The following is a 27,267-nucleotide window of genomic DNA, read 5'->3' as shown; positions in this document are numbered from 1 at the left end:
GCAAGGTGAAATAGGATTTGTTCCAGGGTTCCATATTTGTAATTATGTCCCATATTTAACACTTATTTTCTTACTGCCTTTTTAATTTACAGATACACTTAGTTATTGACAGGACAATATGTACAGTAAAGGGAGTATTAAAAGCTGTAAATATGTTCAGAAATGTAATTTCCAAATCATGCAAATGTTACTACCTCTAATATGCTAATGTGCAATCACAAACACTTTGTGGGTATTTTATGATCAGTTTTTATAGGAGCTCTAAACTGTGACCTGAGGAGTTGGTTTGTGTCCAGGCTGTCAGTGCCCCAGGCTGTGCCCTTCTTGCCAGATGCTCCTTGGCTACTTTTTGTTTGAGTTTTGAATATTTAACCCTTTTCCCCAGTTGGTTGTACTCTGCTTTGGTCTTGTGTGACCTGAGTTTTGCAGCATTAGAGGCCCAAAGAGCTGAGCTGTAACAGTGTTTCCATACTAAATGCATGAAATATGTGCCTTTGGTTATGCATGGCAAAATTACTGTTATTAATTGTAGAGGAAATGCCAGACTGAACAGGCCATGGGCTCATCTTATCACACTCTTTGCCTTCAGCAGGGCTTGTCTGTCTTTCAGAGGAAAGGGAAACCCCTATAATTAAATTTGAAAGCAGCTGATTTTCACTTTAATTTGGCTGTCTGACGAAGAAAGTCAGTACTTTAAGATAAAGTATTTTTACTGAGCTTTAGAATTATATTTTCACAACAGCAGAAAGTTGAAATCAAAACCCACATCAAGAGCTTGGCATTTAATCAGAATTGTGTCCTTCATTTGGAGATCTGCAACAGATTTAAAAACAACAATCATAGCGTGAGGCTGAAATAATTTGCAGTGTTCTTAAGACAGGATTTTGTGATGCTGGCAAACCTGTTATTTCCTGGAGTCATTAACATCTATGCTGAGATTTCCTTGGAGCTGCTGGTTCATACTGACTGGTTTTAAATTCTAGTTTTTCCAGTACTGCCTACAGTGCACCTGAGCAGTGGGATGTCCTGGGAGGCAGAGAGGGAAATTTCACTGAGGCCCAGCTAATGATCAGCTTTTGTCCTGTCACCGAACACTTACAAACCTTGGAGTTGTGCCCTCGTTTTTACAGTTGTGGTTTCTGCTTTCAGTCATCCCCTCTCCTTGCAGGGATAGATTCCAGAGGTTAAAAGCATGGCTATTGAAAGTATCATCAACTTAATTGAGAGTGCTTGAAAATAACTAAAAATTGAGAAATGTTGTAAGAGTGCTGCCTTTTGGCTGATGAGCATTTCCCTGTTCCTGCCCTTGTTCTGTGGGCTGGTGTGAGCAGGAGCACTGAGTGGGATGTTCACAGCTGTTCTTGCTGCCAGCAGGGGTCTGTGGTGGGGGCACCCAGTCCTTGGTTGTGCTCCAGGCTCACTGTCTGACACTGGCTCAGGTTGCCCAGGGAAGCTGTGGCTGCCCTACCCCTGGAAATGTCCAAGGCCAGGCTGGACTGGGCTTGGAGCAACCTGGGGCAGTGGGAGCTGTCCCTGCCCATGGCAGGGGGTGGAACTGGATGAGCTTCCGGGTCCCTTCCAACCCAAACCATTCTGCCATCCTGTACTTCAGTCCTGTGTAGAATACATGTTTACTGAGGATGCTGGTTTGTTCAGAGGAATATGGAGATGCACTGAGCATCTTCCAGCAGGGTTATTTCTGTGAGGGGTTCAAGGGATCTTTTAGAAGGATCTCTCCAGGGAATGGAGTAATGACATGCTATCACACACTTTGAAGGAAATGTGTTGCTCTTTTGCACAGTGCCAAACCCCCTCACCTGAGGACTGGCTGAGCTCTGTTTGGGAGTGATCACCACATTTTAAATTATTCAGGGCAAGGTACAAGTGGAGACCCAGCACTTACACTCTGCTGGCCTGCAGGTGAAACAGCCCTGGACAAAGGGACTGTAATCACAGTCATTGAAAACACACAAATTAGAAGTCTGTCTGCAGAGCAGTTGTCTCCAGTTGATTACCCTGAGTAATTTTTTAATTTTAGGGTTTTGTTTGCAGAATTTGCCCTAGCCAGTGATGCAGCATAATGACTTTGCTCCTTGGTATTTAGCCTGTGTGCCTTACAGCAAGCTCCTGCCACCAGAGAAGCAGGAATTGCACCACTTCAGCCTGGCATCTAATGTGATGCTGCAGCTCTTTCCTGGTGCATCACAGAAGCACCAGGGAGAGATTCATCCCATATAAAATATCATCTATGGATAAGTTATGATTCAGTCTTTGTCAAGTAAACATTGGTCCAATTTGGCTCCATTGCACAGTCTAACATCTCCAATGAACTGCTGATTCTTCTTGTCAAGCAGGAGCAAGGTTTAGGCTTAATTCAGTGAGGTGTGTTAGCACATTGTTTAAAGTTTGGTCCCCTGGGTCGGTGCTGTTGGAATCTGCTTCCCCTCACCTAGGTGGGTTTGGTTTGTTGCGTGGTTTTAGGGTTGAGCTCACAGCCAGTGAAGATCACTTTCTCTGTTAGCATTATCTTGATTAAACTGTTCAAATTTCCATGTTCAACAGTGTTCCAGCAAGATATTTTGCATATTTATCTTTTAAATGAGGAATATTTTCTCTCTTGTGTGTTGCCTTAGTAGAAGTGTGCCTCTAAAATGCTTGAAACCAAACCTTGGTGGGTTTGATTTTTTGCAGGGTTCTCGGTGCTCCTCAGATGCCAACATGCTTGGAGAGATGATGTTTGGCTCTGTGGCCATGAGCTACAAGGGCTCCACATTGAAAATCCATCAGATCCGGTAAGATGAACTTTTTGCTGCAGGTGTTTTCAGAAGATTCACTCCTTAGTGCTATAAACAGTGAATTGAATGGCACAAGTGCAGAGTAAAATGGATTTCTGTGTTTGCTTTAAAGTCAGTCTGATGTCATTTTTGAAATACAAGGCTGTTATGTTGTGTTAAGGTCAATAAAATCTGGAGGGCTGTGAAATGGAAGGCAAAGCCTGTCGTGGCACTGTTTGTGACTGACATCTCCCTCCTGTTCCCCAGCTCCCCTCCCCAGCTCATGCTCAGCAAGGTGTTCACAGCTCGCACGGGCAGCAGCATCTACGGCAGCCTGAACACGTGAGTGCCCTGCCCCTTGTAGCTATTGCACAGAAAGAGGGTAATGTAAGGACACACAGGACCTTCTTTGGACCCTCCAGATTCTTTCTCTAAAAAAATAACTCCCTGCTACATCCTGTCAGTGGTGTCTTCACCTCAGCTGGCTCTAAGGGAATGAATGAACCATTCCTTCCATGCTGAAATGGTGAAGCTTGATACTGTAAAAAGTACCTACCTGCAACCTTGGGGATTCAGTCCAAGATGAAGAAAAAGGCAAAAATAGCAAAATAAAAAATATTATAAAAATATGTTACAAAAATATCTGTTTTCTATTATTAAGTGACCCACCTGAAGATGTGGCTTAGGCTATGAAAGTTTTTTCCAGTAGAAGCCTGTGTTTTTACATTATCTGTTCCATTTTGGCTAAAATGAACTATCTCTCTATTTTACTGAAATGCAAATCACTGGTTTTGTTACATGTTTTATGTTTGTTATAGGTTGCAGGACAGTCTTGAGTTCATTAATCAAGACAGCAATACATTAAAGCCTGACCACAGTACAATTATGAATGGACTTCTTGGGAATATAGGTAATTGCAAACAGATTTTATTTGCTGATATCTTTAATTGAGTAAACATAGATTCTAGAACATGCACATCTTTTAAATAAATTTTTAAAAAGCTAAAGATGTAATAGAAAGTTAATGCTGATGGAGCTTGGAGGAGAATAACTTGGACTGTTCAGGGAATTAGCAGTTATTCAGTATACACAGCTGCATATGTGTATACAAAATACATAATAGAAATATTTATATATACTTAAGTTCAAATACAGAAAATGTTGGAAAATAACATTCTGTAGAAATTCCTGAAGAGCATATCTCTGATCAGGCAGGACTGATTCAGCCTGGCTCAGTTCCCTGGTTTTATTGCCATTAATAATTCTCATTCTGCACTGTACTCTGCCCACCTGAGCAGTTGTGGCTGTGTGTCCTGTATGAGTTTCAGTTAACCTTGCACAGCTGAGCTGCAGCTTTGGATCAGATTAGACAGAATATCTGTGTGTTCTCTCCTCTGGCTGACCATGGCAGCTAAGCAGTCTTGAGAAACCATCTGGTGTCCTCAGTCCTGTGGGTGGAGGCTCCATGAACATTAGATAACAAAGGTCTTGGCTTTTCCTCTTGGAACAGTAGAGCAGATAGGACTGCACTTCAGTGCTTGGTTGTCCAGTGTAGCAGCCTGATCCATGGCTCTCTCCTCCCTTTCTGTTCATTTTGATTGTTGACTTAGCAAACAAATGTTTGTTGTAGGTGGAATAAGGGGGGTATTTTCACAATTGCTTTCCAGGAAATTGCTGTATGTAAAATATGCTTTTATAGGGTTGGAAGTAAGGGGTATATTTGATGACTGTGATACTCTTAAATGGGTTTCTGACTCTGAGGTAGTTCTAGATCTTAGGGCTGTTTACTGCTTTCCTTCACATTGACTTTACTAAGTGTGTGCCCAAACATGGGCTTAAATGCTGCTCAAGCTCATGGCTGTATACCTCACTAAAATAATTTGCAGTAGTCCATTTGTAAGGGAAACCAGTTAAGGTTGTAAAACCTTACAACCTACAAATTCCTTTCCCACCATCCTTTCAGGTTTCAGTTGTGATTTTTGCAGTGAATGTGGTGCCTGATTTAAGAGATAGGAGATCACCTTCATCTGCTGTTATGTTTTGCTGTGGCTTGTTCCTGGCAGGAGTGTGCTGTAGCATTAGAGTGATCTAAACTGCAAGTTCCAGTTCAGATAAGGCAGCTCTTAGGCATGGAGTGATTCAGGTGTAGCGAGTGCCACCTGTTCCCTGTGTCCAGCTGTGAGGTGACCCTGGTGACTGCCCCAAGAACCGAGCAGGAGCTGTGGGCACCGCGGGGCAAGGGTGTGTGGCAAGAGGCACAAGATTGCCAGCAAGAAGTGGATGCTGGAGTTTTCTTTGTGATTGAGCCACACAAGTTTTCAACAGTGTTTGTTTACAGTTCCCATTTGAGTACAGAGGGAACCCTAGGTAAAGCTAGGGAGAGGAGTTAATCTGTAACTGCAGCATTTCCAACAACTCTGCTCAGCAGCAGAGACTGCTCCTCACTCACCTCTGACAGGAGGAGAGTTTATGTGTTTTGGCTGGGAACTGTTTACAGGGTGCTTTTTTCACATGTGCTGGTTAAAAAAAGCCAAAGCAGCCTTGGTCATGTGTTCCCTTTAATGACTGGAGGCCTGAGAGAAAGGAAGGGAGCTTTGAGGTGCAGCCTTTGTGTTTTGTATAATCAGAAAACTTTGAGTGAGCATTGGCTTCAAATTTAGGAGAGGGACTGGCAATTAACTCTTCAAAAATACTTATGTGTTTTTTCTGGCTCTATGTACAGTAAATACACTGTTTCCCTGGTATATCTATAATCCAGTATTACTTTTAAAATGCACTACTGAGACTGCTAACATTTATTTTCTATGTGATCATTTCACTCAACTTATGTACTGACTATTCTCAGAACTACTTCAGCCTATAATATTCTGTTGGTTCTACTAAGATGAATTCCTGCCTTCTTTCTCCCCTTCCTCCTCCTCTTCAGAAGCAGTGTTCCCAGGCACCCCACCAGTGTGGATGTTAAAACAAACATTATACTCTGTGATGAATCTCCTGTTTGTGGTCAAGTTAGGCTTTGAGCCTGCATAAATTAATCATTTTTCAACCTTAAAATTAAAAAAAAAAAGCCCTTTGAGAAACCCCATCCTTGTATGGGAGACAGTGGAAAGCTGGGTCTATTATTTTAATCTATAAATGCTGTATAGCCCAGCTGTGAGACTCACCTTCACATCAGCGTTCTGGTAAAGCCTCAGAGCTGTTCTCCTGCCTGTGTTACTCTGCATTTATGTTGGCTCAAACCTTTCCCTGCCCTGGCCCCCTCCCTATGGACTGTTCTGCTTTACTAACCTCATTCTCTGATGTGTATTTTACGTTTTGCCATGTAGGTCTTTCCCAGCTTTGCAGCCCCAGGCGGGCATTCTCAGAGCAAGGTCCGCTCCGCCTCATCCGGAGCGCCTCTTTCTTTGCAGGTTTGCTGTGTGCTGTGTGCTGTGCTGTGGGGCTAGTCTAGCTGGGGTGACAAACTCTGTGGAGTTGTAGTTTAGCCCTGCAAATAAGATCTCATATTAATAAAAAAATAAAAAAAAAAGAAAATAAGAAAATAAGAAAATGGACAGTGGTGTTTGCTCCCTTACCTTTCTGGACATATTTCTTAAATCCCCAAAGGACAGCGGGCGTTTAATAGTCCTCTTTCAATTGTCTGTGTTGTTCTGTTTTGGAAACTTAAATATTTAAATATGGAATTAATATTTATGGGGATAATATTTCACAATGATGTCAAGCTATTTTGATCTGGATTGGTTTCAACCAAACTGTAAAAATTAGAGCTAAATTAGATTAATTCAAAATGGATATATCTTGCTTTTAGTGGATCTTATTTTCATGGCTGAGTAGCTTTATTTCACACAAATATTTGTAAAATATATCACATTTAAAGACTGTTGAGCCTGACACACCTTTGATCTTGTCTGTATGCAGACTGTGAATCTGGACAGCTTACAGCTTAGTTGAACAACCAATGCACTGCTCACAACTTAAAAGTATCCATTTCTTAAAGACAGCATTCAAAATTCCTTTAAAAATACATGTCTAATACCTGAGAAAGCTGGTATAGGAATGAAGTTGTGTTTATTTTGAGTTTTGGTGAGTTTTTGCCTCTACACTGAGTACTGCAAATGTGACCAGCATCCTCTTGGTACAATAAAATTTTATTGAAAATTATCTGTGCAAAGAAACAAAGTCCAGTCCTGGTTTTGCACTAAAATAGGTGTATGGACTTGAGAAAAACCTATACAGGCTTCTCAGGTAAGTGTTTTGGTTTGTTCAGCTAAGCCTTTCTTGGTGATGGCCTTGTGCAGTGCTGTTGATCTGAATTAATGAGCATGTTTTTGTTTCATTAATTACATGGAGATCTGCAAACAAGAAAGGAACTGTACATTCCCCTGCTAATTGGTATTCCTTGTTTTACAGTTCACAGCAACCCTATGGATATGCCTGGGAGGGAGCAGAACGAGGACAGAGACAGCGGGATAGCAAGATCTGGTAATGGCAGTTCCATGTGTTAACCCTGTAAACTCCAAAAATATTAATTTGTCATGGGATCTCTGCACATCATGAAGTAGTGCTGAAATGGGATTGTTCTGGTTTGCTCTGTGACATTAATGACACCTCTCTGTACAGGTCCAGGTGGTGCAGGTGTTGAGGGCAGCTCACAGTAACCTGACAGCAATGTCTTTTATTGAACAAGCTGCTAATAAGCAAGGCAGATTAAATATTGAAATGAGCTTGCAGCATTTCTAAACAATACTTGCTGTCAGATATCTCCTTTCCAAATCCAGGAGGCCAGGTTGGATGGGGCTTGGAGCAACCTGGTCTAGTGAAAGGTGTCCCTGCCCATGGCAGGAGATGGAATGAGATGGAATTGAGATCCCTTCCTACCCAAATCATTCTGTGATTCTGTGTTCCTATGATGGTAATGTTAAAACATGAATTGGCCTCAACAAACCCCTTTCCTCCCTCCAAATTCAGGATGTTGAACACTTGGGCTAGGATTGTAAAGGCTGTTAAAGGATGTGATCAGCATTGCTCCTTTCCACAAGGAATTTATTTCCTGATACTCAGGTTGCTGAGCAAGGTGCATCCTGTGCATTACCTATTATGTAAATCAGCAGGACTGTCCCACCCTTGTCATGCTTGTATGGCTTGTTAATGTCATTATAAACTGGTTATTTTTATATTAGAAACACAGATAAGCAAAAGAGAAGGCACTTGAGAAGCAACATCAGTATCACCTGAGAGCCTTGGTTTAGTTGCTGGTGTTATATTCCGAATGCTCTTTTTTCTGGAGAGGTTTTTATTGCTCTTGTTGTTGCAGCATCTCTCAGCAGCCTGCTCATCACCCCGTTCCCATCCCCGGGCTCCTCGTTCAACAAGAGCTGTGCCAGCAGCTACCAGCGGCGCTGGCGGCGCAGCCAGACCACCAGCCTGGAGAACGGCGTCTTCCCCCGATGGTGAGCTGGCCGTGCCAGGGCTGCCTGCTGCCACACACCACTGATTCTGCTCTTGCATGTGTGCATCTGCCCTTGCTGATGCTTTCACTGGGGTATTTAGGGTGTAAGTCAGGCTGATCATTTTTTTTAGTCTCTGTGTGCCTCATGGCTTCATTGTTTTTTCACTGGTTGGAAAGTATTCAGCAACGTGGAAATCTGCATGCTGTAGTTTTGAGGATAAGAACCCTAACATCATACTCAAAGCACAAATTCTTGGCAGGTATAGGAGAGAACTAGAATACCAATATTCTGATCCTACAAACACTTTGAATCTGGTTCCAGAGCTTTTTGATTGCAGAATCAATTAATAGTTGTTTGTAAAAAAATCACAAAGGGGTTGTTATCAAAGATGACGATTTGACAACACATTCAAGCAAAAGGTATTTGTTGAAGTTAAATGCTCAAGAACTGAATCACACAGGAAACCAAGGTACAACTTTGAGCAGTGGATTACATTAACTTTCCCTTTTGTTCCTGCTCCAAGGTCCATGGATGAAAGCTTCAACTTGTCAGATGACAGCTCTGGTCCAAACCCAGGAATTGTTAGGAAGAAGAAAATAGCAATTGGGGTTATTTTTTCACTCTCAAGAGATGAAGATGAAAACAACAAATTTAACGAGTTCTTTTTTTCACACTTCCCTCTTTTTGAGAGTCACATGAACAAACTGAAGAGTGCAATAGAACAGGTAAACAATTGCTTTGGCTTCTTGCACTTGTGTATGTTCTCCCAGCCCTATCAGATTAATTTCTAACTCCTGTTGCTAGTTACAAAAGTGGGATCAACTTGATGTTGGGTGTGGGAATTGCATCACTGCAGTTAAAACTTTGAGTTTTATATGTTGAATGGTGAAAAGCACAAAAGAAGCAGAAGCTGCAAATGTGCCTCACCTGTCTTCCCTCAGATGGGAAAGTTGGCACTTGGACTTTCACTTTATCACTTCAAAGAATTATTTGCATGACCTGTTGAACAAAAGATAGAGTCAAGCACATGACTTGGTTTTCCATTTTCTGTGCTCCTGTAGCTGTGTGTTACTTATCTGCTTAATGATTGTTTTCAAGGCCATGAAAATGAGTCGGAGATCAGCTGATGCCAGCCAGCGGAGTTTGGCATATAACAGAATTGTGGATGCCCTCAATGAGTTCAGGTGAGCCACATGTCTCCTGTGCTTTCTGTCTCTTTCTTCAAAAGCACTTGAGCCTGTTTTAGAAGGATCTTCTTAGTGCAGGATAAGTAACTTAAAATGTCTAAAATCTCCTGCAAAAGGTGATACCAAGCCATCCTAATGTGTCTGAGGTTTTGAATTTTTCCAAGTGTGTGTGTGTGTCCATCAGTCCTGTGTGAACAGGACACAGATGTTCAGGGTTTTCTGTGCTTTAGGTGATAAGAAGCTCCCAGTGACCTCTTAAATGGTCTTTTGTGGCCTGTTGAGAGGGGGAAAGGCATTGCAAAGCCCTGTTTTGGAAATCCTCCTCCGGATGTGTGACAAAGCTCACCCCTCTCTAAGCTGTGCTCCAAAGGTGTTTCAGAAAAACAGTTAGGAAAGAGAAGAGCTGTCTTTTCCCACAGTCAAATGCTGTGCTGTAATCTCTGGCTATTGGTACCTGCAGAGCCTCTGTTCAACAGTTATTATACAAAGTAACACAGATAAGCACATCCCTGGCATTTAGCTGTATTTTCTTTCCATAGTTGAAGTCATGGGGAGGGAGTTAAGATGAAATCCATCTGTTTGGAGTGATTCATCTCCTCTCAGATGGGAGTGGCAGGGTGCTTCCTTTTACAACCACTGTAGAGCTACTTTTTAGAGACATTATTGAAGATAGCTCTCTGATGTTATAAAAAGAAATTTCTGACATCAGGATGTATTTTACTGAACAGAGAAGGATCCTGAGGGCTCACTTATTTTTCCACAATTTTCTTACCTGAATGCCATGGATTGGGTGGTGCTGCAGGACGAAGGCACAGTGTATTTTAAATTTTTTTAGAAGCTCACCTCCAGGCAGTCACAAGGAAGGGCAGAGGATATGTCCTGTAGGGACAGAAGGCAGAAAATAGGGAGCACGTGGGCCTGTGGACGGGATAAGCTGTGCCAAGGGAGGGAGCAGAGGGAGCTCATGACTGCTGGGAGCCACTGATCCAGCCCAGGGGCCTGAGACAAGTTCAGCAACTCGGAGCAGCCACAATGATTCCTCCACTCCCACAGCTCTGCCCTGTCTCCCCTCCCAGGTCTCTCCCTGAGCCATTTCTGTGTCTTCCCACCCTCTGTTAACAGCAGCTCCCCAGCTGTTTTCCAAACCTTTCCCCCAAAACATTCCCCCTCAAGATACACTCAGCGGACTTTGCCCGTTCTCCTTTGTCCTTCCAAGTTAAACAGTTCCAGAGGGAGGGGAGGGGCACCTATCCCAAGTCAAAAGCAGGAAAAAAACCCCTGAAAACACAGGGCAAGTCCCCTGTGCTGACTTTTCCTCCTGGAGGGACACTCAGCAGTGCTGAGCTGGGATGGGGTGAGGAAGAAAGCACTGTCCCAGCAGACACAGATTGGCACTCAGTGCTCACCAGGAGCTGGGATCATTCCCATGACATGGCCATTGCATAACCAGCACTTGGAGCTGAACCACCAGTTCTGTGCAGAGGTTTCCATGGTGATATAAATATTGCTCTTTAATGGTGTAATGAAGTTAATTAAATCCAGTTTAATTTCATAGAAATGAATTTCCTGGGGCAGCAGCCTTTGGCAGTTTTGGCTTTTGCTGGGTTTTTTTAAGGGATTGCATTCAGAGGTGGGCAACAGCTGGTACCCTGGGCAGGGTCCTTGTGCCCCTGTGACATGTGTGACATGCATGTCATCCTCATTTCTGTGACATGCAAGACCCCCTTGCTTTTCAAAGCAATGCAGGATGTGTCTAGTAAGAAGAGAGAGGTATATTTAAATACCAAAGGCTGGATGCAAAGATGCTTTGGCACAGGTTCAGCAAACCCATTTAGGACACTTATCTCTTTAGGTGTCTGCTTTCCCACTGAAGTCACGGGGAAGTCAGGAGACGAGTCCTTTGGTGAACCTGAGACTTGTGTTGATTCCTGTCCTCTTAGCAAATTGTGCTGGAGGGAAGAAGGGTGCTGACTTCAGTGGGCTGGTGATTCTAAAATGTAATTCTGTTGCTGGTTTAACTCATTGTAGTCTGGCTATTTTAAGGAGAATATTTTTTGTTTTTCTTTAAACCCCCCCCAGATTTTCAGAGGTGCTCAAGAGTAGCTGATGTGCACTCATCTGGTGATCAGAATAACCTCAGAGCAGTGGGCATGGGGGATGTGCAGCCCTGCTGATCAGGGAAGGAAGCATGTCACCCCAGAGTCCCCTCTGCCGGGAAGGGCTGTGGGTCACTCCACTGCCTGCAGAAAGGGAGCTGGGTCAAAGCTGGAAAACAAAGCTGCCTTCTCTCAAAGGCCCAGGCTGCTTCTACAAACGGAGGCTGTTGATAAATTTGTCATCAGTTTGGTGCCCAGCTCCAGGCCTACCTTTGCATCATTAGTCGCTTTACAGCAATTTTTAGTTTTCTAAAGCACTGATGGGTTTAGCTATTAACACTTGACTTAGAGGCTTAAAACTCTCTGTGGATGTCAGCTGTGCAGACACATGACTTGGGAAATAAGCTACTGTACTTGCATAAACATTTTGGCTCCCCCAGTCCCTGAGGCCAGCGCAGCACATTGATAACACAGATTATGCATGTGACTAATACCTGTGTGGCACAAATGCTGGCTGGCAAGAAAACCCTGATGGCAGGGCCTGGGGAAACACCTCTCTGCTTGCTGGCAGACAGATTTGATCCCATTTTCTGCCAGTAATTTTTAAGCAGCTTATGCTGCTGTGAACTGAGTGTGCTCAGTGGTGCCAGCATGGGCACTGAGTTGTGGGGGAGCCCCGCTCCTGCATTCCCTGCAGTGGGGATTGCCTTTGTTTTGCTGTTCCTTTTTAAGGAAAAATCACCTTTGGAAGGATGGAATGAGGGTAGGAAACGAATGTATGTGAATTAAGCTATATAAACCACTGATTATTTTCTCTCTTTGCCATTATGTTGTGGCTCCTAAATAGCAGAGCTGCTCTGGGGGCACAGTGCTGAGGGCCGGTGTGTTTTCCTTGGGGAAGAGGGGGCTGCAGCAGGATACTTTCATCCATAAGGAGCTGTCTGGCTCGTTTGGTTTGTGCAGCACCAGGGAAAGATGTCTTGGATTGGTTCTGAAAATTGGTACTGAAAGCCAGGGTGGTTGGGGGTGCATGAGGGTGAGGGTGGAGTAGCTGTGGGACAGGGCTGCTCACCTTGGTGCCACCTGTGCCCTCAGGGCAGGCAGACCCCAGAGGAATTGGGCTGGGCTTGGCTCAGGGCTTCCTTTTTGCTTGGCCAGGCTGGGTTCACTGGCTCTCAAACCCTGTGAGATGTGAAGGTGTTTCCTGAGGGACTCTCTGGCCCCTGTGCTCAATTCTACACTGCTGGGGCCAAGGTACCTGGAAGCTCCAGCCTGAGTTCAGCCTCCCAGAGGCGTTTCCAAATATAAACCAATTTAAATGTACTGGAACCCTCAAAAGAGCAGAGTCTCTCATTAACAGAGCTTTCCCTCACATGCTGGTGTGTGTGTGGGGAGGGAGGGGAGGGGGTGCTGCTGCAGATGGCCATGAGGAGAGTGGCCAAGTGAGTTTTTAATGATAGTTATATTTAAAATCCTGTTAACTTCCCCGTAGTGTTTGAGGAGGGTTTCTTCGTGTCGTTTTTTTTGTTTTGTTTTCGTTTTTGCCCTTTGCTATCTGGCAGGAGAGCTTCCCTGGGTGTTTGAAGAGCTGGGAAGCAGTTAATCCTTGCCCTTGGTCTGTGTGCCATTGCTGCCTTGGCTGGCTGAGGGTTCCCTGTGCTGCAGTCACATGCCTGCTGGCCAGGGGCCAGGGCAATCTGATCTGGCTCGGAGGAAACACTATCAGCTGCAGATGCAGCCAGGGTTACCAGAATAGTAAATAACGAGTCACAAGACTCGGGCTATCTTTTCAACGAAAACAAGTATTTTAATATGTTGGTTTTAGTATAGAAGTAGTTTCTTTTTTCAAAACAGACGAGCTGCAAGAAGCTTGGCTTGGGTTAGTTTGCATAGGATGGAGAAATAAACTGTGTTTTACATTAAGTTGTGCTGTTTATCTTCAGCTTCTCAGCTGTGTCTGGGGGGTGTAAGTTTTCATACTTGTTTTGAGCTTTGAAACTCCTTGAGTTTGAGATCTGTGGACTTGAGGGTTTGGGGTTTTTTTGGCATCTTTAACATCTGCTCCAGTTAATGGGCTGTGAACAGAAAGCTTTCCCCTAATAAATCCCCCAGTCAAAGGTTACCCCTGCAGAGGAGTGAAGTCCCAGTACCCCAGGACTGTTTGTGCTGCTGGAGACGCTCTGGTGCCCCAGAGGCAGGGCTGGTGTCCCTGGCTGTGTGCCCCACTCCTGTCTGGGCAGCAGGACTGGTGCTCAGCTCTCACCAGGCTGGGTTTCCCTCCCGGACAGGGCCAGCAGCAGAGGGTAACGTGGAGCAGCTGGTGGGGCTGCTCCAAAGTGACCCAGCAGAGCCTCTGGGGAGTGCAGAGGTAACTCAGCTGTGCCCCTCTCCAGCACACTGACTCTTTTGTGGTGCTTTCATCATGCTTCTGCCAGTGGAGGATTTGAAGGTCTAACCTTTGAAGAAGACAGGGTTGATTTTGGCTGTTGTGAACACTAGAGAATGGATTTTGTATTTGATGAAAATTGTAAGGAAAAGTAAAGCAGAGAAAGCCACTGCCCCCTCACCTTCTTCCTTCAGGAGCAGCCCTGGCGAGCTCAGTCACCTCTGCTGCCCTTTGGGGAGCAGCTCTGGGGTCAGCACCCAGCTGATCTGTGCCCACAGGCTGGGGGTGCCTCCCTGGGCTGGGATGGGCTGAGCTGCTGCTGCTGACATGCAGCTCTCTCTTCTGGGAGTTTCACTTTAAACACTCAGCCATGGAGGATCTGGCAGCTGCTGCTCCAGTGTGTTTGCCTGCCTGCTCTGCACAGCTTTGCTGCTGGAAGTGTCTGTAAATTCTGAGACCACAATATCCAGAGAAGATAAATAAGATACAATAGAAGTTCAGAAGTTTTTATAGCTATAAAAAAGAAGATATAAGATCTTAATAAATCAGGGGTGGTGCTAGGGATAATGGGGTAGTGTATATCTTTGCCTTTTAAAACAAAAATACTTTGCCTAGAAAAAGTAGTGCATTAGGCAGGGAAAAACCTGAATTGATCAGTCATTGCCCATGTCCTTTTGGGCTTTTTCAGGCTTACATTTTTACTGTGTTAAAAATACAGCTTCCCATAGTGTCATAATGTAGGCTTTGTAATTTAAACTATAACTTCTTTATATTTAACAGTAATCTGAGGGATTTTAATCTGGTATTTTACTGCAGAGCAAATTTTTAATCGTACATTTACTGTCCTCTGTAGAGTCAAAAAGGATGTGGTGAGTGTGTAATAGGTACAGCCACAGGGTGCCTTTACTGTCATCCTCTCTATTTAAAGCTAAAGATGTGAACTGGTTCCCTGCTCTACACACCCACACTTCATAGGTTTGGCCTGGAGATTCACCAAGTTTTTAAAGCAAGGAGGAAGTGAAGGTATTTTTATAAGTCAGATACATACAATCTTGTCCTAGTCATAAATAAAGCAGAAGTTTATTTCAAATGAAATGAAGAACAAGCAGGGAGATAAGAAGAAATGATTAATTCCTTCTTCATTCAGAGCAGGGCAGCTCTTGACTTGTGCCAGGGAATGTTGCTATGTTTGGGATCAGGTCAGGTGGATGCAGGAGGAACCTGTGAGGTTCAGCTCTCTGAGTTCAAGGGTGAATTTGTGCTATTTAATGAACAACATGGTTTGGAGAATGGTTGCTGAGAGAAATTTTGTTTCTGATAGAAATGAGAGCTGGATCTAAATGTTGCACAGAATTCTCTTAAGCTGGGATTTCTACTTTTTGTTGTTGTTTGGGGTTTTTTGTTTGATTTGGTTTTTTGAGGGCTGTTGGGTTTTTTGTTTGGGGTTCTTTTTGTTTGGTTTTTTTTCTTCAACCTCCTGGATTTTTTGGTTTTGTTTTCTAGAACAACTATTTGCAATCTGTACACGATGCCACGGATTGGGGAGCCTGTCTGGCTCACCATGATGTCAGGGACACCAGAGAAGAACCAGCTGTGCCATCGCTTCATGAAGGAGTTCACTTTCCTGATGGAAAATGCTTCTAAAAATCAGTATGGTGGATTTTAGTTTCTAAATGACATATGTGATTGTGCCTTTTTGTTTCAAACCAATTTTTAAGTCAGTTGTTAAAATCCTGATAATCAATCAAAAGGCAATCCATAAATACCTTCTTTCTGAAACAAATAAGAAATTATCTCATTAAATTCCTGCTTCCTCACAATTCTCTAAATCTTGATAGAGGCTGAACATCTGAAACATGTCCATAGGAAGTGTGTGATATATGTGGATGTCTGGAAAGGGGTGAAGATACCTTACAAAATGCATTAACTTATCTTTCAGAATCAGTTATCATGTGATGAGCAGGATTATACATTCAGGAAGAGCTGTGTCTGTAATACTGTCAGACCACAAACCTTAAATATAATTGTAAAATGCCACTAAAGAACTGCTGTGCTGTTTAGTGCTCACTCACCTCTCTGGCCTCAGGCCCCAGCTGTGAGCAGATGCTGAAAACTGAAAAAGAAAGAAAGTTCCTGATAAACTGGGGAGAATCTGATAAATTTACTCTTTTGTCAATACTTTATCCCCTTTCCTCAGGGCATGAGCAGGGGAAGTTTTTAAAGGGTTTATCTCCATTACAGTCCTGAAAAGAGCACAAACCTAGTTCGGGTGGGGATGGCACCAGCAGATGAGATGTTTGGTCAGGGCACTGCTCCCTGCAGGGTGGGAAGGGGCTGCTGCTCCCATCCTCCAGCTCTGCCACCACCTGTGTCATCCCTTCTGTCCCCTGAGGAGATGGTGACAGTGGTCACTGTGGCAGTGGTCACTGTGGTCTGCCTGCTCCTGCCCCAGGGCAATGGGACAAACCCCAGGGAGTTGTGAGGGGTGCAGATGTATTTTCTAAAGATCAGTTCCTGCTTCAGTGGAGGCTCTTTGCTGGGGTTGTCTCCTTTGATCCCTGCCATTGAGTTCTGTACATATTGGTTACATTTAAATAGTAATTTATTTGGGTTCATTCTCTTTATTTTAAATATAATAGATTTTAAGTGATGGAAAACAGAGAAAAATTAAGCCCTTTATCCTTCCCAATTTAGTTTTAAATCTCTCCTCCTTTGGCTGTCTTTGGTGTGGCTGCATGGAAGCTGTAGGGTTCCTGATGCTTGTAAATTAATCAAATAACACTATTTTGAGACTTTTGGCTCTTTTCCTCCCCACACATGAGCCACTGTGGCCAACAGCACCATGTGTTGGTGTGTGGAGCCTCCTGGGCGAGCTCCTGCCAGGAAAACCAACTGGGAAAACTCCACAGAGCAGAAACCTTGCTCTATCATTGCAGTAAATCAGATAGTTCATGTTTTTCAGGAAGTTTTTTCGCCTTATTTGCTTAGCCAGTGAAAACTGTTTTGCCAGCATAAGAACACAACTTCTCTGGCTGAGCTACAGAACTTTGTGGGGGTTATTTTTGAAAAGGAGCAGCCATATGGGCTGAAATTGCACAATAGTTAGGTGAAAGAACACAGTACCCAGCTGTTTTACAGGTTTGGTGGCAATAGTCTTCCTTCTCATCCACAGTCACAAGGGGTTTGGGATCTCCTTGGAGTACAAGGGCCACACAGTGCCACTGCTTTCTTACAGTGAGTGACATTAATTGGTTTTGAGACGTTTTACAACATAAAACTTGCAAAATAGGAAGTCTTATAATTGTTGCCAAACAGAGCAAGTGAGATGCCACAAAGTTAAAATATTGCATTTTACTTTAAATGTGTGTTCTAAAAAAGAGCTTTGCCAGGGTGGGAGGGAGGGTCCAGCCACCCTTTCTCTCCCCAGGGAACCAAGACTGAAGGGAAAATCTCTGCTGATTTTGTTTTTTTAATCCTTGATCCATATAGACTAGAGCTGCTGTCAGTTTAACATCTTGAGTGTGTATCTGGAAAAAGAAAAAAACACGTTGAACATTTTGCTTTCAGGTTTTTACCAGCTTTGCTGACTGCAGTGCTGACCAACCACCTGGCCTGGGTCCCCACTGTCATGCCCAATGGCCAACCACCAATAAGGATCTTCCTGGAGAAGCATTCTTCCCAGAGTGTGGACATGCTGGCCAAAACTCATCCCTACAACCCACTGTGGGCTCAGCTTGGTAGGTGGCAACTACCTCTGAACCCCCAGCAGCTTTACAGAAATGGGAGTGCATGAGGTGGGGTTTATCATGCTGCTTACTCCCCTCCCAGGTTATTTATTTTCAATACAAAATGAGAGAAAAGTGTGTTTCAAGCTTAGAGGTGGCCACTGTGGTTTTTTATGCTCTAAGTTTTTAAGATATTATCCATTAAAAAATGTTGGCCAAAAAGTAAAGCCCTCTTTAGTCCTCTGGGTTGGGTCCCTTAAGGTCCCTTGCTCTGGTGCTGGTGGAGGATTCCAGGCCTCCTCTGGTCCTCCTCCAACTGTAGGGAAAATCTGCTTTTATGTTTTGAGATGCCACTATCACTAAACCTCATTCTGGAATGAGAAAATCAAGAAAATTCATCTTTTGATCAGAAGTGAACATACTTTTAATACAACAGGGTGAAGCAGAACAGGAAGTCAAAGCTTGGCAAGCCCCAGGGAAGGTCTCAGAGCCCAGTCAGTGCTGTAGCTGGTCACACTGTCTAATAACTGCCCAGGAGAGAAGAGCAGGGGAGGTCAGGCTGTCCTGCTCTGCACACAAACTCAGTCATAGGATTTGATTAGGGAAGGTAAGGAGGGTTTTGTGAGGTTGTCCTATTTCTGTATAGGTAGGAATGGTCAGGGTGTTGGCAAGAAAACTTGATTTCAGGCCTCATGTGGCTTGAGGGAGCCACTGTGGTGAGGGTGGCCTTCAAGAGGACTCCTTGTCCCCTCAGCCCTGCAGTCATGCAGTGCCCTGATACCTCCAGAGCACACAGCCACTTGCCCAGGTGACTCAGTACAGCCAGAGCACCCCATCCATGGCAGAACTCAAGGAGGGCAAGAGAAGGAGGTTGGCTGCAGCCATGCACCTGTCATGGTCACTTTTTGTCCTCATTCCTGGCATAGGTTTGTTTCTTTTACAGCTTTCTTTTGTGGGTAGAAGTCCAGCCCACTTTCCAGACTCTCCAGGATAATTTGGCACAGGTGCCTCCTCTGTCCCATGGCTGTATAAGGATCCCAGGAGATGAGCCTCCAAAGCTGGAGTGAGGTGGTGTGAATGCTCCCTGGTGTGTGAGATCAGATGTCCCCCTGACCAGTGGCTCACCTTACAGATCATACCAACAGCATCTTTGGGATTCTCTTACTGAAAACAAAATACAGCATAGCTGTTTTAACTCTACTGCTTCAGTATTTCTCTCTTATAGACCTGGTCTTTGAAAACCAGCCAAAAGCTGGCTGTTAGAAGAATAAATCATTGCAAAGATGCCCAATAATTGTGTGTTTAATTTCCTGTCCTAGGTGACCTGTATGGGGCCATCGGATCACCTGTGAGATTAGCAAAAACAGTCGTGGTTGGCAAAAGACATGACCTGGTCCAGAGGTTGCTTTATTTCCTCACTTACTTCATCAGATGCTCTGAACTTCAAGAGACACACCTGCTGGAAAATGGGGAAGATGAGGCCATTGTCATGCCTGGCACTGTGATCACTACCACTCTGGAGAAAGGAGAAGTGGAAGAGTCTGAGTACGTGCTTGTCACAATGCACAAGAACAGGGGCAACTTGCTCCCCACCGAGTCTGAGGAGATGAGAGCTCCCAACTGCAGCTGTAAATACTGCAAATGTCCCATCTCCCTCGCACAGAACATAGAAGGTGTTGCACAGCAAGAGAGAGAAGACATGCAAAGCACTCCTAAGGTAGAGCTGGAATCTTCTTCAGATGAGAACAGGACCATCGTTCCTGAGGATGGCCAGGACGATGCCGTGGATGGGACACAGCCAAGGCCCTGCCTGGATGCCAAACTGGAGACTGTGGTGTGCACAGGGTCAGCTTCACCCGAGAAATGTGTGGGGACAGAATCTTGTTTGGAGCCAGCAGGCAGCACGTGGAGGAGTGAGGATGCTCTGGAGGCGGGCAGCCAGGCGGGAGGGGGCACAAGGACACCTGGCATCGCTGTGGAGAAGAAGCCACCTGATAAGCTCTTCATGGACACGTTCCCCTGCAGCGCTGCCGAGGCTCAGACAAAGGTGACTTTCCTCATCGGAGATTCCATGTCACCTGACTCAGACATTGAACTGAGAAGTCAGGCAGTAGTGGAACAAATTGCCAGGCATCACAGCCCGCCAGCAGCGGAGGCAGGAGTGTCTGCTGATCAGAACTGTGAAGCTAAACAAACTGTTGAGGACCAAAATAGAGACTGTGGGACAGCTGAACCCTTTCCTCAAGTTGCTAGTGAGCATCAGAGCTGGAACTCAAACCCATACAGTGCTGAGAGCATGAGTCTGTTTGATGAATATTTCACTGATGACAGTTCAGTTGAAACCCAGACTACTGATGATATTCCAGGGCAAGCAGCTGCGAACCTTCTTGCTCACAACAGTAGTTTAGAATTTTCTAAAAAGCTCTGTACAAAGGCTTGCAAACCACCTAGTGAATTTTGTAAATTTATGGACTCTGTTCGACAAGAGACCTACAAAAACTGCTTTAATGAGCAGGACCAAAGAGAGAAAATCTCAATTCGCGTCCCCCATGGGGACAGGGAAAACATAGAGAAAAAAGTGGCCCCGGGAATTGATTGGGACATTCCAAGAAATGAGAGTTCAGACAGTGCCCTGGGTGACAGCGAGAGTGAGGATACAGGCCATGATCTAACCAGACTGGGCAGTAACTATTATGGAGGAGAGCAAGAAGACTGGGCAGAGGAATATGAGATTCCCTTCCCTGGGTAAGTACTGTTCAGCACTAGCAGAGCCCTACAAAGATGGAGCCTCTTCTCATGTCACCTGTTTGGAGGACTGTAGCCTAACTTGGCATCAGGGGTTGGAAAAGTGTCTCTTGAGCTTACTGGTTGTTGAGGAATATTGAGAGATCAGTTGTCTGGAAAAAAATACTAATGGTGTATTGTGATCTTGGCTTGTATTCTCTGCTTCCATGACAAGCTGACTGCAAAAGCTGACTGTAAACTTTTTTAAAAGTGCTTGACTTCAAGTTGGAAGAGATAAGAAAAAAGTAGAAATGCATCCTATGTAAGGTGAATTTGCTGTTCACTGTTGTACATCTCTTTGATATGCCTTTCTTGCAGGTCAAAATTAGTTGAAGTCAACTCTGTCCAGCCCAGTATTGCCAATTTTGGAAGATCCTTACTAGGAGGCTACTGTTCCTCTTACGTCCCTGACTTTGTTTTGCAAGGAATAGGAAGTGATGAAAAGCTGAGGCACTGTTTGGTGTCAGATTTGTCTCATGCTGTGCAGGTAATTAAGCTATATTTGGTAAATGTATTTCTCACAGTAGGGAAAGATAAATGTTTGTGAAGGTACAAACCTGCTGGAAGTGGAAATATTTCCTGTCACAGCTCCTGTCAGATTTCTCCAGTCCCAGGTCACCAATTTTTCTCCTCCCTCAATTAATGTATCTGAAAATCATGGATATTTCACTGCAATTCTGGAGCATGAACGATGAGGCTCCCACTGAAGCCAGCTGGGAGGCTTGTGCCCTGGGAAGATGGATCTCAGTGCTGAGCTCTATCACTGTCTCCTGTAGCTTGGCAGCTGATGGTTGTGTCCCCACAGGACGGAATGATGTTAAACAAGCCCATATTCTGAGGTTGTGCCTCTCTCCCTGGGCACAGAGTCCTTCTGCAGTGGTGCAGAAGCTCTCATTGCTCCCTCTGTCCCTGCACGTCTGACTCATGTGCTGCTGCTTGTGCAGCAGAATGTGTTCTCCATCACAAATGCTCAGTGTTTTGGAGACATTGCTCCTTCTTTAGGAGGGTAGTCCATGTGTCCAACAGCACTGTCCTCATTGGAAAAGGGGAAACCAATGTCAAGATAATGGTCTGAAGGGAACTCGTGTTTCTGACGTGTTGGAAATCATCTCTTCTCCACAGCAGATTTTCCCTAGATGAACTGGGGCATGACTAGGAAGTGTGGTATTTCCTCCCCCTTTTACCAGGAAAGAAGTAGAAAGCAGGCTGTCACTGAAAGTGTGACATCTGCTCCCATCTAGTTTAGTCTCCAGAGAATAAGAAAAAACAGGCTGCTGAGCAGCCACTTTCCTGAGCCCTTCCAAAAGGTCCCCTTTTCCCTACTTCTCCCTTCAACAGTGTGCATTAGACCTGCAGCCCTTCCCTGCATGCCCCTGCTGACTCCTTGGAAGCAGATAATTGCTAACAGTTCAGCCCAGAAAATTTATTAGGGAAGGACAGTGGGTTTCCAAATATCCCTTTTTGAACCCTTTTTCGTGGCTTTGGAGAGGTGGAACGCCAGCAGGGGGAATGGCAAGGCACAGGCTTGGTTCCTAACTCCCTCTGCTGGCCTCCCGTGAAGGAAAACCTGTGACAGCTGCGGATAATCTGACCTCGTTAACACACTAAACAGCAAGTTGGATTTCTGGTGCTTTCAGTTTTAGGAGTTTAAAATACGCTTTAGATATGTTTGAATTCTTTATATCAAATACCAAAAGATGTAACTGTCAGCCAGTGACATGCTTTAAAGCCTGTAAGAAAAGATAAAACAGCCACTATCCTTCTAAGACTGCGCCTTGTTCACAAAACCCTGCTGGTTTTAATGGATGGAATGCAATGTGGGCAAATGTATTTTAGGTGAAGCAGTGTCTGGGATGCTATCCTGCTATCCAGCAATGCTATCCTAATATCCAGGTTGGATATTTCTGTGAAAAGTTTTGTGAAAAGAGTGCTGTCATTTATCATTCTTGGGGCTCTGCTCTTCATTTTTTCTTCCTAGCACCCTGTTCTGGACGAGCCCATTGCAGAAGCTGTCTGCATTATTGCAGACACGGACAAGTGGACGGTGCAAGTGGCCAGTAGCCAGAGGCGAATGATTGAGAACAAACTAGGAAAAGAAGTGTTAGTCTCCAGTCTCGTCTCCAACCTGCTTCATTCCACTCTTCAGCTTTACAAGCATAATTTATCTCCAAACTTTGTAAGTCTAAGTGGAAACCACAAGGGCCATGGTTTTGAAGCACCCTTTAACTTCCTAGGTCAGAGATACATAAGGGTCTGCCTAGTGTTTGTTTTCATAGCCAGTGCAACTTCTGGTGTAGCTGTTTGTGATGCCTATTGAAATGCCACTCTAATCAAAACAGCTGCCTCATTAATTTTGATTTAATATGTAATCAAAGGCTTCTGCTCAAAAATGAAAGTCCTGCCAGTGAATATCTTACCTAGACACAGTCACAGAACAGTCAACAGGGGGATGGGATTTGTGCTTTCTAGTTTGGTGCTGTCTTCTCCCTGACACAACTCCTTTTGCTTTTTTTAGTGTGTGATGCACCTGGAAGATCGGCTGCAGGAGCTCTACTTCAAAAGCAAGATGCTGTCTGAGTATCTCAAGGGCCAGATGAGAGTCCATGTCAAGGAGCTGGGCGTGGTGCTGGGGTATGGTCACAACCTTGTCCCAGCAGTGCTACCCTGGGTGTCCTGGTGCCACACCCTGCGCCTGGGCTTGTTCCTAAGCACGGCAAAATGGATTCCTAAATGGGACTGGAACTCCTAAGTTACCCATGGCTTCAGGCTTCTCCTGAGGCTTTGCTCAATCACAAGGATCCCCCAGCCTTTCTGTCTTCCCTGCGGGCAGGAGGATGGGCTCAGCACTCCGGAGCTTATCAAACTCCCTTCTTAGTTGGTCAGTCGTCACTGAACAGCATGGGGCACCTGATTCCTCCAGGTTGACTTTCCCTACATGGCAGGAAACACTCTCTGTGTCATGTAAGGCACATAATACCTCTCTGTGGGTGTGGGGCATGGGCAGAGGAGCTATTTAAGGGGTGTTTATAGGAAGGCTCTGATATGTTTTCCTGCAGAGGAGTGCAGTGTGAGCAGGAAGGCACACAGAGCATGTGTGGTGCTGGACATAGCGGCTTTAGCTGGTCCTCTGCTCCTGTACTGTGTCCCCCAACTATTACTCCCTTTACTCTGAAGTTAGGCAGGAATTTTCCTTCCCCCATCTGCTTCCTCACCCGTTTGTTGGCCCTGTTCAAACCCCACCAGACAGGTGGGAGCTCAGGCAGTGCTGACACTGTGGGAGCAGGCACATCTGGAGGGGTGGGAGGAGCAATCTGGCAGCTGCGGTGTGTAACCCATGGCCCCAGTGCAAGTGCTGGGGCTCGAGCAGGCGGTGTGGGTTCTGACACGTGTTCAGCCCAGTGACATTTCAGGCTGGATTAAACATGACTCTTCTGCTTCCTTTCAGGATTGAATCCAGCGACCTCCCCTTGCTGGCAGCTGTAGCGAGCACTCACTCTCCGTACGTTGCCCAGATCCTGCTTTAAAATGCCAGAGGCCACAGACTTTGACTTTTTGCTTCTCTGGAAACAAAGTGGAAGACAACTTGTTCTGGCTCCTTTCTCTTTGCAGCAAGTAAAACAAACTGCTTGTTGAGCTTGCAGCACCTCCATATATGACTGCATGGTGTGCAAACAGTTGGAGACTTCTCCTCTCCCATTTAGCAACTTAAAAAAAGGATAAAGAAAGGAGAAAGGAAAACTGAGTAAGCCCACGATTTTCACCACAGAAAAGTGGAGATTTTAGCAAAGCTGAAGAGATGCATTTTTAGCAGTTTCTGCCACAATGGCTGACTGTGACTTACACTGGGGAATGGAGGAAGAACTGCTCTGGGAAATACACGATGCCATCACCCCTTATAAACTGAACTGAGAGCAGCTGCCTTCAGCCAGGCTGCAGCTGATGAGGATCACATTAGGATCTGTAATTCTCAAGCTGCAATGATTTGTAAACAACTTCTACTTTTTCACATCATAGTCCAATTCTGAAAACTTCCCAGAGGAATAACAGGGCAGAGGCCGGGTTTTTTTGTAAGGAACTTATTAATGACAGTCAGCTACAGAATTTATTTATGATCTTTCTCCTGGGAAGAGGAAATAGTGGGGGACAGAGGGTGACAGGGAGAACGGAGGAAGAGGCCAACAGACAAACTAGCGATGGAGATTCTTGGCTGGATGCTGTAACCAGTATTAAATGTTTATAATGTTTAAATGTTGCTTTATACTAAATGATGCTTTTCTTCGTCAACATAATCAAAATGTTAAAAACAAAAATAATCTAAAGAGAACGTTGGCTGAAATTTCCCCATGGGTTCCCCAGAATGACATGACAATTACCTCTAACTTTTTTATGATATATAAAATCTTGGACCATCATATTCTTTTTACAGCAGTCAGTCAGCTATTGAAATAATGAACTAGAAATAATTGTACCAAAGCATTGGGGAAAGAATGAGTAGACTATTACCCTTAATTGCTCAGGTAACAAATTGATACATTTTTTAAAACAAACAAAAAAAAAAAGAACATTGATTACACCATAGTGTAATAATATCCAAATTATTTTTTGACAAATATACCCTTGCTGCAGATAACTCTAATCCCTTTTCTACTCACTTGTGTAATTACCAGCAGGAAATGTTGTTTATTTTATTCTCAGCATTTCTCTTTTACTCAGCCATCACTGGTTTGTCATTGTATATACAATAGCTGTACGAGTAGCTGATGGACCCAACCTGGTGTAAGTAATGTAAATAGACAGTGGGAGGTGGATTATGTTTTCGAAGGCTCTACTACCTCAGTTTAATTGGACACTTCATTCTAGGCTTTGCTTTCCATATTTGTCCTAGCAGCCAATTAATGTTGCTGATTTTTAGCTTCTGTTTTCATCTGTTAGGTTTAGCATATTGAAATTCATGGATTATCCACACAAGTAGGAGACACGTATTCACTTGGTCGCTGAACTCTATAACTATAAAATTTCTATAAATACATCATTCTTTTCAATAGTAATCATCTTTTCAATAGTACAGCACGCCTGCTATTGTTGTTTGCAGAGTTACTTTAAGTACAAATCTTATTTTAACCATTTGATAAACTTGAAAACAATAGGAGAGATCCCTGCCCCACCTCTCTCCTCCTTTCCTTCTTTGGGGCCAGGATTCACCTGGAGTAGTTTTTCAGTACTACTTAAAATCTGTCACCTAAAACTCTGTTTCAGGGAGCTCTACGTGGCAAACCCTCCCTTCCATGTAGGACTGAGTCTACATCAGGAAGTGACCCCAACATTCATACAGGCAGTGTCATTGGAAACTCTTTTGTATATAAAATCTAATGCTGACTGCTGCAGGGGAAAACCTCGTGTTTAATATGTGATCCAAGGATTTGTTTCTCCCATTTTTCAAATGTCCTTTCCTTGCCACACAATTATATTACATCTGGCTTTTGGAATGAGCACAAAACAGGGGCCCAGTTGTGTAAACACATTTCTAATGAAATATAGGATTGCGCTCAGAACATGGATGTTTAACTCTTTGCTAGGACATGTGGTACAGGCAGTAGTTGGATACCATGTTGTGCCCAGACTGGCACAGTGACCTGGTGGTGTCTGTGCTGCTGGGGCTGGCAGAGGAGGGTTCTGTGAGTGAGCTCATCCACAACAGGTGCCCAGAGAGCTGGGCAGCCGCACCCTCACCCTGGCATCCCCCAGGACTGTGCTCACAGTGATCCTTACAGGGCAATACTGGTCCTCATTTGAGCCTTTATTGCCTTTATTGTGCAAATTGTTGGGGTCACTTTGAAATGGGTTTGACTCTCCAGAAAGGCCCTTGCAGGCCTGCAGTGGTGACTGATGTGAGAGGAGGAGATGGCTGTGAGTGGCACCTTCTCTGCTGCCCTGTGCCCAGCACCAGCCAGTAATGGCATTAATTAATGGTGTGCTCAGTCAGCCCCAGATGGAGCAGCCACGGATGCAGCTTCCTCATCATCCTCCCACAGTGCCAGTCCCTCCTGGCATGGCAGCAGCCCCTCCACCTCTCAGCAGTGTTGTGGGCAGAACACAACCAAACCCTTGTGTGATGGGAAGTTTTCCTGTGAGTGAACTTTTTGGGTACGTGAACAATGTGGTACGTATGTCTGTTTGTTAAATATGAAAAGGGATTTTTACAGGATATAGAATTGACTTTTTAAAATATATCACTATTCTTTTATGTGAATAGAAAACTAATGTTTGATTTATTTTTTTCCACTACTCCCAATCTCCATTATTAACATGTCTTAATTTTCAGGCTGAAACCTAATTATACTAGGCACACAAATTAGCAAATTTGATTTTGTTGCAATTGGCAAACACTGGGCTGCTAAGAACAAAAAACTGTTTAAAAGAACAGATTTTACACCTTGCATATGTTTTCCCTATTAGTTCTTAGAAATGTTTTATGACAATTTTTTGCTTTCTCTAAATTATTTAGATGGTGGTACTTGTAAAATGCTGGGTAAAATGTACATACTTGTTATCTCTTCTGTTTTTGTATATATTTCCCAAGATGTGCACTTGTATTATAATAACCATTCCCAATTTTAGGGGAAATTTGTGCAATAAATACAGTATGTCAGTTTAGTTCTGGTACCTTATGTGTCCCTTTTTTGACATGTGCTATGAGTCTGTGGATGACTGAACCATATTACATTTGACACCTGTCTCCTCTCAGCTCCCCTTTTTGGGGCACTAATTCTGGCACTTGCAGTGCTGCTGCCATTTTAATTTGGGAACTCGTAAGGAATTAATTGTTTCAAATAGGAATTTGTGATTGAACTTGCTGTCCCTTCAG

The 27,267-nt window shown here is 44.2% G+C and overlaps 1 protein-coding gene across 3 annotated transcripts in view; it reads left to right on the top strand.

Annotated features, from left to right (window-relative positions):
- Positions 1–27,056, top strand: part of FNIP1 (folliculin interacting protein 1) — a 64,331-nt gene extending 37,275 nt beyond the window's left edge. For 2 of the 3 annotated variants that reach the window (XM_058034978.1, XM_058034979.1), the window contains exons 4-18: positions 2,692–2,792; positions 3,042–3,116; positions 3,593–3,684; positions 6,101–6,184; positions 7,185–7,256; positions 8,089–8,224; positions 8,748–8,949; positions 9,323–9,408; positions 15,397–15,543; positions 17,461–17,630; positions 18,938–20,363; positions 20,721–20,889; positions 22,381–22,578; positions 22,918–23,033; positions 23,848–27,056. In XM_058034978.1, coding sequence (XP_057890961.1) covers positions 2,692–2,792; positions 3,042–3,116; positions 3,593–3,684; positions 6,101–6,184; positions 7,185–7,256; positions 8,089–8,224; positions 8,748–8,949; positions 9,323–9,408; positions 15,397–15,543; positions 17,461–17,630; positions 18,938–20,363; positions 20,721–20,889; positions 22,381–22,578; positions 22,918–23,033; positions 23,848–23,926 — 3,153 coding nt within the window. In that variant the 3' untranslated portion in view covers positions 23,927–27,056. The remainder of the gene's footprint in view (positions 1–2,691; positions 2,793–3,041; positions 3,117–3,592; positions 3,685–6,100; positions 6,185–7,184; positions 7,257–8,088; positions 8,225–8,747; positions 8,950–9,322; positions 9,409–15,396; positions 15,544–17,460; positions 17,631–18,937; positions 20,364–20,720; positions 20,890–22,380; positions 22,579–22,917; positions 23,034–23,847) is intronic. The other variant, XM_058034980.1, reaches the window with a different exon arrangement.
- The last annotated feature ends 211 nt before the right edge of the window (positions 27,057–27,267 follow it).

The sequence above is a fragment of the Melospiza georgiana genome, chromosome 15 (assembly GCF_028018845.1).
Source record: "Melospiza georgiana isolate bMelGeo1 chromosome 15, bMelGeo1.pri, whole genome shotgun sequence".
Taxonomy (NCBI): domain Eukaryota; kingdom Metazoa; phylum Chordata; class Aves; order Passeriformes; family Passerellidae; genus Melospiza; species Melospiza georgiana.
The sequence above is the reverse complement of the archived record's forward strand: the minus strand, read 5'-3'. Positions and strand labels throughout refer to the sequence as shown.